Raw genomic sequence first — 12,146 nt, 5'->3', positions numbered from 1 at the left:
GGCCTGCTGGGGTCTCAGTTCTTTTTTTTTTTTTTTTGCGGTACGCGGGCCTCTCACTGCTGTGGCCTCTCCCGTTGCGGGGCACAGGCTCCGGACGCGCAGGTTCAGCGGCCATGGCTCACGGGCCCAGCCGCTCTGCGGCATGTGGGATCCTCCCGGACCGGGGCACGAACCCGCGTCCCCTGCATCGGCAGGCGGACTCTCAACCACTGCGCCACCAGGGAAGCCCTGGGGTCTCAGTTCTTGGCTGGCCCCGGAACACGAGGTTGCCAGGCGTGTGACGGCAGCAGGTAGGAGTGAGCCGCTGGTGCAGTGATGAGCAGGAGAGGAAGGACGACGGCTGTTGGCCTGTGAACCTAGGCAAGAATGACCAGCCAACACAACCCAGACCAAGGTCAGTGGGCCCAGCTCAGTCCTGTGCGGCTGGTCAGTGGAATAGACCTGCAGGTGTGGCTCTTGTCACTCTAGGACTGGCTTCAGGACAGATCCTGCTGATGAGGCCAGGGCACCGTCCTCAGTTCTCCAGGGGAGTGTGCTGGAGTGGAGTCGGTGGCGGGGTGGGGTGGGGGGTCGGGGGGGTGCCCGACTCAGCACTGCAACCACGCAAGTCCAGTCTGCTGGCAAGGGCAGTGGGGAGCCGGGGGAAGTCATGGCCTTGGGAATGTCCTCTGTTGAAAAAGAACCTGCAGGCTTATAAAATAACTTTTGTGTGGAACGTTGGTGTGTTGAAAAGCAGTTCTGTGTGCTTTTCCCCCTTGCTGTGGATCAGCAGTGCTGAGGCAGCAGGCGTGATACAGAAGTGTGAGCAGAGACCGTCTGGAATCCCCAAACTCCAGGGAAACTAAAGGTGACAGCCAGCCTAGTGAAGAGGAGAGGAGTTGGGGGTGGGGGCGGTGGCGGCAGCCAGCAGGTGCCCCTCATCTCAGGGCCCTAATCCTGGCTCCAGCCAGCTGGCCAGGGGCGCTGCAAGGTCTTCCGGGCGAGCAAAGCCCACAGTCCTGAGCTGTTCTTTGCTGTGTTTGGGTTATCTCCCGCCATCCAAGGGGAGAAATCTAGATGAGATTTAAGAATTAGTGCTTTATGAATGTGGATCTCATAGTTGAAACCTCAGAACACGTGTTTTCAGCACAAGGTTTCATAGTTGAAACCTCGGAACACGTGTTTTCAGCACAAGGTGTTAAAGTGAACGGAAGGATTCAACCCCTTTTCAAGGAGGGTGTCTCCATGTGGGCAGAACTAGAGAATAAAGGGGTCTTGAATATAAAAAGAAAAATCAATAGCATTAAAATATCTAGGAACATCTCTAAATATTTAGAATTTAAGCAATATACTTAAAAAATTGAGATATAATTGACATGTAGCATTATATTAGTTTCAGGTGTACACCATAATAATTTGATATTTGTATATATTGCAAAATGATCGCCATGGTAAGTCTAGTTAATATTCATCACCACACATAGTTACAAAAAATTGTTTTGTGTGTCATGAGAACTTTTAATATCTACTCTCTTAGCAACTTTCAAGTATTCAGTACAGTATTATTAACTACAGCAACATATTGTTAAATAACTGAAGTGTAAAGGAAGACATCACAAGGGAAATTAGAATATATCAAAATGATGCAGTGAAAGCAGTGCTTAGAAGGAACTTTATATCTTTAAATGGTTATATAGGAAAAGAAACTTGTAAAATTTTAATCTAAGCTTACACCTCGAGAAGCTAGATAAAGAAGAGCAAGGTAAACTTAAAGAAATAGAACAAAGGAAATACTGGAATACAAAATGAAATAGTGGAAATCAATGAAATACAAAAGGAACCAATAATAGAGAAAAATCAACAAAGCAAAAAATTAGATCTTTGACATATCAATAAAGTTGATAAATATTCAGCTAGATTGATTAAAAACAGATTAAGCACAAATTATTAATATGAAAGAAGAGGAATCACTGCAGATCCTTAAAATATTAATGGAATAAAAAGGTAGTATTATGAACAAACTTATGCCAATAAATTTGACAATTTAAATGAAATGGAAAAATTATTTGAAAGATACCAGTGACCAAAACTGGCACAAGAATTAATAAAAATTGGAATAGCTGTATATCTACAAAATAATTAAATTCACAATTGAAAACCTTCCCACTATGAAAACTCCAGATGCAGATTAGTTCACTGGTGAATTCTATAAAACTTTAAGTAAGAAATAATAAATAATACTGGCCCTTCAGATACTCTCTCAGAAACTAGAGGAGGAGGGAACACTTTATAACTTTTTTTGTGAGACCAGAATAATCCTAATATCAAAACCTAACAGAGACATTATAGAAGAAAATCACAGATCAATGTACCTTATGAACATAGACACAAAAATCCTCAATAGAATTTTAGCAAAATAATTCCAGCAACATACAAATATGCTTATGTGCCATGAGCAAGTGTGGTTTATTTCAGGAATGCACAATTTGTTTAATATTCAAAAATTCATCCGTGTTATTCAGAGGAGGAGGGAATTCCCTGGCCGTCCAGTGGTTAGGACTCCATGCTTCCACTATAGGAGGCAAAGTAAGAGGTATAGAAATAGATGGACACATACATTTTCAATTGATTGTTGATAAAGATGCCAAGGTAATTCATTGGGGAGAAGAGAGTTTGTCATTTCAGCAAATGTTCTAGAACAACTGGGTATATATAAAAAAACTTATAGAACAGCTGTCCGTATTGGGGAAAAAAACAACAAAACAAAACCAAACCCTGACTCCTATCTCAAACCATACACAAAAATTAACTCAAAGGTGTTATAGATCTAACTGAAAAATATAAAATGATAACACTTCTGGAGAAAAACATAGGAGAAAATCTTGGTGACTTGGAGTATGTAGGCAAAAATTTCTAAGTTGGGCTATAAAAGGCATTAAATAAAAAAGAAAAGTGATAAATTGGATTTGATCAAAATAAAAAAACTTTTATTCAAATTACTCTATTAAGAAAATAAAAAGGCAAGCCATAGATTGAGTGAAAATATTTACAATAAATATATCTGAAGAAGAACTTGGATCTAGTATATACCAAAAGATCTTCCAACTTAATTAGAAGACAACGTAAAAAAAAAAATGGGCAAAAGATATGAACAGGAACTTTAGAAAAGGAGGCTTAAAATTGGCCAATTGTTACATAGTCAATATTTTATGATAACTTTGTGTGAAGTATAACCTATAAAAATATTGAATTAACTGTGTTGTACACCTGAAACTAATATAATATTGTAAGTCAACTATATTTCAATAAAAAAATCATATAGTAAAAAAACCCAATAATACCCAAAAGACAACCCTTAGAATGGGAGAAAATATTTGCAAATGAAGCAAGTGATAAGGGATTAATCTCCAAAATTTACAAGAAGCTCATGTAGCTCAATATCAAAAAAACAAACAACCCAATCCACAAATGGGCAGAAGACCTAAACAGACATTTCTCCAAAGAAGACATACAGATGGCCAACAAGCACATGAAAGGATGCTCAACATCACTAATCACTAGAGAAATGCAAATGCAAAGTGCAGTGAGGTATTACTTCACACCAGTCAGAATGGCCATCATTAAAAAATCTACAAACAATAAATGCTGGAGGGGGTGTGGAGAAAAGGGAACCCTCTTGCCCTGTTGGTGGGAATGTAAATTGATACAGCCACTATGGAGAACAGTATAGAGGTTCCTAAAAAACTAAAAATAGAACTACCATATGACCCAGCAATCCTGCTACTGGGCATATACCCTGAGAAAACCATAATTCAAAAAGAGTCATGTACCACAATGTTCACTGCAACACTATTTACAATAGCTGGGACATGGAAACAACCTAAGTGTCCATCATCGGATGAATGGATAAAGAAGATGTGGCACATATATACAATGGAATATTACTCAGCCATAAAAAGAAACGAAACTGAGTTATTTGTAGTGAGGTGGATGGACCTAGAGTCTGTCATACAGAGTGAAGTAAGTCAGAAAGAAAAAAAAACAAATACTGTGTGTTAACACATATATATGGAATCTAAAAACAAAAACCAAAAAAGCGGTTCTGATGAGCCTAGGGGAGGGACAGGAATAAAGACACATACATAGAGAATGGACTGAGGACACAGGGAGGGGGAAGGATAAGCTGGGACGAAGTGAGAGAGTAGCATTGACATATATACACTACCAAATGTAGAATAGGTAGCTAGTGGGAAGCAATGTATCGCACAGGGAGATCAGCTGGTGCTTTGTGACCACCTAGAAGGTGGATTAAGGAGGGTGGGAGGGAGACGCAAGAGGGAGGGGATATGGGGATATATGTATACCTATAGCTGTTTCCATTTGTTATACAGCAGAAACTAACACAACATTGTAAAGCAGTTATACTCGAATAAAGATGTTAAAAAAAAAAAAGAAATCAGGTTTAGACATTGAGGTAGAGAGAATGACCCCCTGCATGAAGGAAGCTAACAGCTATTGGCACCGTGACGTGAAGCTTGATGCCAGCAAGTCGAAGGAATCATCAGAACTAGTATCCTAAACTCTACTGCTCAAGGACACTGATCCGAAAGCTCAGATCCAGAATCTTGTCTTATAGGCTCTAGATATATACTACTCCAACCTTCAAGTGCTGGAAGTCCAGTCTTCCCACTGGCTTGGGTCACTCTTTTCTTAACCTTCTGTGGCCAACTCTGAAGCTGTCTACAAGTTTATGTGTTTATGAACAAGTCTGTTACAAGTTATTACTTTTAGGTTTACAATTTAGTGGTAGTGGTGGTTGGGTGTGGGGAGGCTGATAATAGCTCATAGGGTAGATAGATACTGTCACACACACTTTTCAAGTTCTCCATTTTCGTGACATAGGAAGTCTCTGGGTCCACGTTATATCTGATTCTCAGTCTATGTTGCCGTATTCTATCTCTATTCCTGAGCCCTCAGCCATGAACTGGCATATCAAGGAATTCTTCCTTTGTTTCATGCCTGGGTCGACTGGGCAAGTGGCAGCTCTGATCTTGGAACCATGACGAGTGATGATATACACTCCTTTCCCAAATTCTGTATTTCTCTAAGGAGAAGCGGGAGTTGGCCATGGACCCTTTTTGTGTTTTCGAATTGCTTCACTCGTATTACCCCTGAGGCCTGGTTTGTTGCTGAAGTAGGTTGGGGACATCCTGCTTCCTAGAACCAACACTACAAGAAATAAAGGTATAAACAAAGCCAAATGGGAAACAGGATCATGCTTGTAACTCTCTCTGGACAGGTAACAATACCTAGTATGGTCTAGAGATTCTGGGAAGGAAGGGAATAATGGGGTGAAATTACGAAGGCAGCTGGCAGGCTAAATGTTTCTTTGTTGGCATGACCAGTCTCTCTTCATCCTCTTCCTGGATGTAGGGCTTGATGCCGGGACCCCTGAGGCTTTCTCCACAAATAAAAGGAGGTGAAGTTGTGTGGTGACCCCATTTCAGAATCCTGGGAGCAGCCAAAACGATGTCCTTTGTCTCTCTGCTCTTGGTGGGCATCCTGTTCCATGCCGTCCAGGCCGAACAATTAACAAAATGTGAGTTGTTCCAGAGGCTGAAAGACCTGGATGGCTATGGAGGCGTCACTTTGCCTGAATGTGAGTTCCCTGCTATCTTGCTTTGTTCCACGCTTCATCTTCTTCTGTCTTCCCCACCCTTCTCTTCCGCCTCTTTTTTTCTCTACTTTTAACTCAGTTATCTAATAATCCTCTTATCTGCTCATCTGTTTACTCTTTTATTACATTTATTCACCTGTCTCTCCTTTCTCCTATTGTCTGATTGGTTTTTGGAACTCTTAATCTTATCAAGATACTCTGTGGTCGGCCATATTTGGAGATTGGCTGGAGAGCCTTTTTCTGTCTGTCCACATTTATGCTATATGCGGACATCCCTGTGATATCTCTTTTTCATCTTTCTTTCAGGGGTCTGTACCGTATTTCATACTAGTGGTTGTGACACACAAACCATAGTAAATAACAACGACAGCACAGAATATGGACTTTTCCAGATCAATAATAAAATTTGGTGCAGAGACAACCAGATCCCTCACTCAAGGGACATCTGTGGCATCTCCTGTGACAGTGAGTGACCACTTTTACCATGTTCCTGTGTTTTATTGGAGCCTACTCCTGGGATAATCTCCTTTTTTGGCGTCAAGCGCACCTCTAACTTCACTGCCTTGGACGCCACATCAACTGTGGGACTTCAACTGATAGTACTGAGTAAGAGGCTGTCAGAATTTTTCATTATCACCAAATCCCCAGACAGTCCCTTAAAGTTCACACGTAGATGATTTGAACTGTTTGGGGATCTTGAAGTCTAATACCCTGCATTTTCAGAGTAAGTCAGTTGATGAAGTTGATAATTCTTCTAGAGATGCCCCCAGAGAAGCGAAGGGAGTCCTTACCTAGGGGGAGGCATTATTGTACTGGATTTATCATATAGAAAGGCAACAGGCATAAGCCTCTAGATCAAAGAAGGACCAGGCAAGAGGGAAACTCATTACCTTTCTGGGTAATACTTAGCTCTCTCATTTTTCCCCCTGTAACTCCTGCCAGAGTTCCTGGATGATGACCTTACTGATGACATTATGTGTGTCAAGAAGATTCTGGATAATGTAGGAATTAACTACTGGTGAGTCCCCATTCTATTTTCTGCTTTACCCTTCTCCTCCTTCTTCTCACCCCTTTAGTCCCAGCATCATCCCCCTTTCTCTCTGTTTCCTGGTATTTAAGCTGGAATGTGGTCTTCAGAACAAAACTCATCCAACAGACTCAGGTTTTCAGCTTTCAAGCCTCACTCACTCCACTCCTGTTTAGCAATTTTCCTAACAAGTGTTCCCTAATAGAGGGCTGAGACCCAGGATCTCCTTCACCTGGATTTGAATATTTAATTCTAAAGCAAGCCCTTTGTACCACTGCCCTACAATTTTCTTGGAGTTAAAAAAAATGGACCTCACTCCACTAGGTGGCTCAGTGTCCCTTGGCATCTGGCTAGGAAAGTGTAATTTTCACCCATACTCTTCCACCTCGTCCCTCCTGGGGATAAAGCTAGATGGAAGTTTGAACTAAGATCCGGCCAGTCAACTTGCCTTGTCTCTTTCTTCATGATCAGGTTGGCCCATAAAGCACTCTGTTTTGAGAAGCTGGATCAGTGGCGCTGCGAGAAGTGGTGAACACCTGCTGTCTTTGCTGCTTCTGCCCTTTTTATGTTCCTGGATCTCCTCTCCCCTATGGCTACCTCGTTTTGCTTCTTTGTACCCCCTTGAAGCTAATTTGTCTCTGAGCCCTGAGCCCTGTAGTGACACCATTGGGCTATTGCAAGGACTGTTCTCCAGGGATGAGTGACTGGTGCTCTGGACTTTTGACCCTTGCTCAGTGCCCCCAGTGGCACTTTCATTACAACAGTGGATTCTACCTCTATCCTGAATAAAGGGCCTGATTTTGAGTGGCTGGCTGTATTTTCTTTCTGGAGGGAGAGGGAGGAAATAGGGTGAGTAGGTGGACATGGCCATGGGTCATAGCCACCTTCATCTCTGCTAAAGAGGAAATAGGCTGAACTTACAATAACTCAAAGGTACAGATTTCTTTCTGTATCAATTCCATTCAACGAACATTTATTGATCACCTAGCGTATTAAAAAACTGTGGAGGGGTACTACATTTGGCTAAAAGCATCTGTTGCCTCAAGGACTCGTAGGAAAGGTAAGAGAAACGTTAATACATAATTATAATACAAGAAAGAGTGTCATAAGTATCATGAGAGAGGTTAGAAATGTGCCCTGAGTATTCATAAGAGGAAAGATAATTTATATTTGGTGGAGGGCTGTGGGGAAAGGGCTCAAGGAAAGATTCATGACAGAAGCGACATTTAAGCTTGTTTGAAGTTGGGGTTTTGACAGATAGAGATGTAGGGTGGGAAAAGAACAGCAAGGGCAGGGGCTCCAAGAATCTGAAATGGGTGACTTGAGGGGGGTTGAGGTATTTCTTTACCCCTGAGATAATGAAATACCTTTCACAAATTGCTGTGAGAGGAACTCTTTCTAAAAACAATAGATGAGAACAGCTCAGCAATTGAAGATTCAGTCTGGACACCTGGGGCCTTTTTGTTGGGACCCTGCACTCCATTACCTCTTCTTGCGGCTTCTCTTTAAGGAGGAATTTTGCAGAACTGTATTCTAATTTGATTATGAGAAATGTGAAAGAAGGAGAGCCAGGAGATTTGATTCCTAAAGTCCGTTTCTGTTTCTCATTGATGGTCCAAAGCTGGGTAAGTCATCTCTGTCTCTGGGGCTCAATTTCCTCATCTTTAAATGACAGTTTTAGTCTAGTAATTTTTCTGAGATCTCTTCCTGCTTTGAGAATCCAACATTCTAAGACTCCAATTTGAATTACCCCATTTCTGTATTAGCTAAGTTATATCTTCTAATTCCCTCCTCCTACCTTCTATACCCACTGGGGCTTTAGGCATTCAGACCATATTTCTCTTGTCCCAGAGACCAGCAGCTCCCAAATGAATCCCCCATGGCCTGTTTAGGGACCTATAGGCCCAGGCAAGGGGTGGATAGGCCATCCCTCTCCTATACTTAATGAAAACAAACTCTCAGGAAATAACTTGGTATTCATCATATGATTTTAGTCTGAATTTGAACACAATGTGACACATCTCCCGGGGGTATTGCATGCTATTCCCTCCCTAATTATGGGACAGAAGGCTTTTCGCCAAGTCTACAGGGTTTTAGGAATAACCCCTGTGCATGGTGGTGTGTGGGAGGGCAGGATTGAAGGGCCACTCCCACTGATCTCACACATCTACTTACTACTTTGCCTCAGTTACACCCTCAGGAAGGTATATGCTCTGGAAAATATAAGGGACCAACTCCACCAAGTGGGCAGAGCAGAAATGCAACTAAAGCTGGGACTGTTTTGCTCGGCTCCATAGCCCTGGCCTTCATTCTGTAGAGAAATATCCTGATCTTGGAAATTTCACCTGTGAATGTACCATATATGAGGCCATGATTTTTAGAGGGTTTTGCTGAAGGAAACTGACAATTGCAGAGAGGATTTTAGCCTGAGGGTCAAAGGATCAAGAACAGGTAGAAGCTAGGGAGCTGGCATGGATGTGGTCTTGACTGATGAAGACCTCTCTGCCTTTGGGTAGAAGCAGGACAGAAAGCTGCTTTTGTTCTCTTTCAGAGAACCCTCTTGGGAGCTGAATGGGACGTGGGGTGGTCGCTGAGCATTTGTTCTGCTTTTTCTAACTCCTTCTCCTTCCTCTAGGCCTGGAAAAAGTCCTGAACCAGGCAGGGATCGAAAGTGGCCCAGACTAAGGTGGGTGGTGGAGAGACTCAGGGCAGGGGCTGTCAGAGTGCACACGTTTCACCGAGCTCTGTGTGAGGAGGACCCTGGATGGTGTCCCAAAATATGGACTCTTTTTCGCTCTTTCTATCCTGATCTCTCCTCCATGCTACTTTCCTCTGTCATCTATATTGTCATGAAGGCAGGAATTTTACTGGACAAAATTGTTTCTTTTCATATGTTCTTTTTCTCACCCCCTCCTTCTCTCTCATTCATTCTTTTTTTTTTCCACACTAATTGAGAGCATATTAAGTGACAGGACAAACTAGACACTGGGGATACAGAATCTGTTAGGGGTCTCAAGACTTACACTTTAGAGGAGAATACTCCCTCCTATTTCCTAGAATCATGCAACAGAAAGGACTCTCCAGACAGATCCATCATTCATTCCTGCATTCACTCCTTAATCAACAAATAGTTATTGAGGATTTACTATTTGCTATGTTCTATTTAGGTGTTACTTGTTAAGAACAAAGACAGCAGGAGACACACTTATTTTATTTCATTTCTTTCTAAGTTACTCTGGAGCTGTAACTTGCCAGAGATTTTTTGGTATGGGAACAAAGGAGGAATTGGGTCTCAGTACTAAGAAGGGACTGTCCCAGAATTAAGTGGGATATTTGCTAGTGGTCAGATAGGTTGATTTACACTTTGTGCATAGACAAAGTAAAAAAGTGCAGGAGAGGCAAAAGGGGAGGGGTAGAAAGGACAAGAAATGAGAGGAAAAAGCAATAGCTGTGGAAATGGCTGGGGAAGCTGTGAAGATTTTCTTCACTTTTTTTCCCCAGTTTTATAGAGTTATTAGCAAAAGTCTAATTCTGCCACCCAATGGCAGTTACTGGTATTTTGAATTAGAAAACTAGGCTGTGACTAAGTGCAACCCACTTCAGACACAATTACTAGCATGCTCTTAAGCTGTGGTGGAAATAGCTCATATGGCTGAAGGACAATGAATTACCAAGATATATATTTTGATATGAGTGATTTAAGAAAGACATTCATATAAAGAGAGAGCTGAACAACACAATTCCTTGACAAAATGTAAATGTCATACTTAGGAATATGCTGAGATGGAGTAGTGTGTGTATCGTATCCATGAGTAGGTAGCCTCTCTCTATCTGTAGGATCAATGACAGAACGCTCACTCACGCTTATGAATGATCTGACTCTTATGACTCCCTTCTCGCTGAAGTGTCACAGGCTGCTTGCTCCACCATTGGGAGCTCAAGTATGGAAAAATGACATTTTGTATGGAAGTCTGCTGCTATTTGCCTAGCAGACAGTAAATTCCTAGTTGAAAAAGGCAAAAGTATTCTGCACAATGGGCTGAACTGAAAGCAATTCATGTAGCAGTACGAAAGTAATTTTGCTCTAGAACAAAGTCCTAATTCATATAAAATGCTACATACAAAAGTCAGGATATCACAGACTATTAGGCCATAGCCAATGGCCCAATGGTCTAGCTAATAAATGTTTGATGGGTGAACAATGAAAGAATACTGTGTGTGAAGAACACAGTTGTGGCAGGCCTATGGAATTTCAGAAGGAAAATTAAAGTACATCATAGGGGTGCTCAACAAAAGAACCCAATTACTGGCTCAGAGGAGAACCAGAATGCCAAGGTGGTGACTTGGTCGACTGTTTGCAGGTAGCCACTTGGATACATGATATGAGCAGTCATGGAAGTGTCCAAGCCATGCAACAATGTTTGTTACAAAAACATATTCCATTGTCATCCACCAAAGTCACTGCTGTGGAAGTTACTAATGTAATTTCCTGGATGATAATAGGAGAAAAACTACCCAAAATTGGTCTTGGGGAGAATCTCCCAAGACTGCTAAAAGGTGGTTGACATGGGGCCACTGCCAGTGTTTCTGAAGGATTCAAAAGAATTTCAATAAAAATAGGGACTTACTTCTCTTTGGTCTTTGCTTACTCTTTAACTGAAATAGCAGCTGAAATACCATTAAGGTCCTGGAAATAGGCATTTTAAGGAACTTTAAGACGTATAGAGCAGTGACTTAATTGAACAATTGGAATGGGAGATTCAGACATTCTTATTAAAGATGTGATAAGATCATAAAGGGCTTCCTAGCTCAATTAGGTGAATTTGTGTCTGACCTGAAAATGAGGAGTGGTAAATGTGGAACCTTCTTAAAGAGATTTCTGGACATTGGGTTTTAAAAACATTAATTTAATTTTTAAAAAATCAGCTCCAGTGGTCCCAGGCTCAGGACTATATCTGCATGTTTGAGCTAAGGGCAACATTGCTTCTCAAATGCTACTATCTCTATTCTTTTGAATTAGACTGCATATTTTCCTAAGGCACCTCTGGATAGATTATTGATCTTGCCTCTTGTACAAACTAGAATTGATTGTAAGTGCCACCCCACTTCAATAATCTTTTGATGATTTACCTCTCCAACTCTTAACATCTCTCCCTGGAAAAGGACAAAGGACAGGCTCTGACAAGATTCCTATTGCTGCTTTACAAGCTTTCTTTTTTAATTATTATTATTTCTTTTCTTTTTTTTTTTTTTTTTGCGATACGCGGGCCTCTCACTGCTGTGGCCTCTCCCGTTGCGGAGCACTGGCTCCGGACGCGCACGGGCCCAGCCGCTCCGTAGCATGTGGGATCTTCCTGGACCGGGGTACGAACCCGTGTCCCCTTGCATCGGCAGGCGGACTCTCAACCACTGCGCTACCAGGGAAGCCCGAAGCCAAAGCTTTTACTTCATCTACACTCACAC

At 41.8% G+C, this 12,146-nt stretch overlaps 1 protein-coding gene across 1 annotated transcript; it reads left to right on the top strand.

The window, feature by feature from the left end:
* Positions 1-234: 234 nt before the first annotated feature.
* LALBA (lactalbumin alpha) lies at positions 235-7,403 on the top strand. The gene is made up of 5 exons (XM_067698650.1): positions 235-394; positions 5,413-5,638; positions 5,963-6,121; positions 6,599-6,674; positions 7,155-7,403. Exons 2-5 carry the CDS (start codon positions 5,509-5,511, stop codon positions 7,213-7,215), a joined length of 426 nt encoding a protein of 141 aa, XP_067554751.1. The 5' UTR covers positions 235-394; positions 5,413-5,508; the 3' UTR covers positions 7,216-7,403.
* The last annotated feature ends 4,743 nt before the right edge of the window (positions 7,404-12,146 follow it).

This window comes from Pseudorca crassidens, chromosome 11 (genome assembly GCF_039906515.1).
Source record: "Pseudorca crassidens isolate mPseCra1 chromosome 11, mPseCra1.hap1, whole genome shotgun sequence".
Classification (NCBI taxonomy): domain Eukaryota; kingdom Metazoa; phylum Chordata; class Mammalia; order Artiodactyla; family Delphinidae; genus Pseudorca; species Pseudorca crassidens.
The sequence above is the reverse complement of the archived record's forward strand: the minus strand, read 5'-3'. Positions and strand labels throughout refer to the sequence as shown.

Bases quoted from the DNA above. Each gene is read 5' to 3' on its own strand.
- LALBA (XM_067698650.1), top strand. From the start codon at position 5,509: ATGTCCTTTGTCTCTCTGCTCTTGGTGGGCATCCTGTTCCATGCCGTC. The intron at 5,639-5,962 runs GTGAGTTCCCTG...TCTTTCTTTCAG, and splicing joins AGGCGTCACTTTGCCTGAAT to GGGTCTGTACCGTATTTCAT. The intron at 6,675-7,154 runs GTGAGTCCCCAT...CTTCATGATCAG, and splicing joins AATGTAGGAATTAACTACTG to GTTGGCCCATAAAGCACTCT.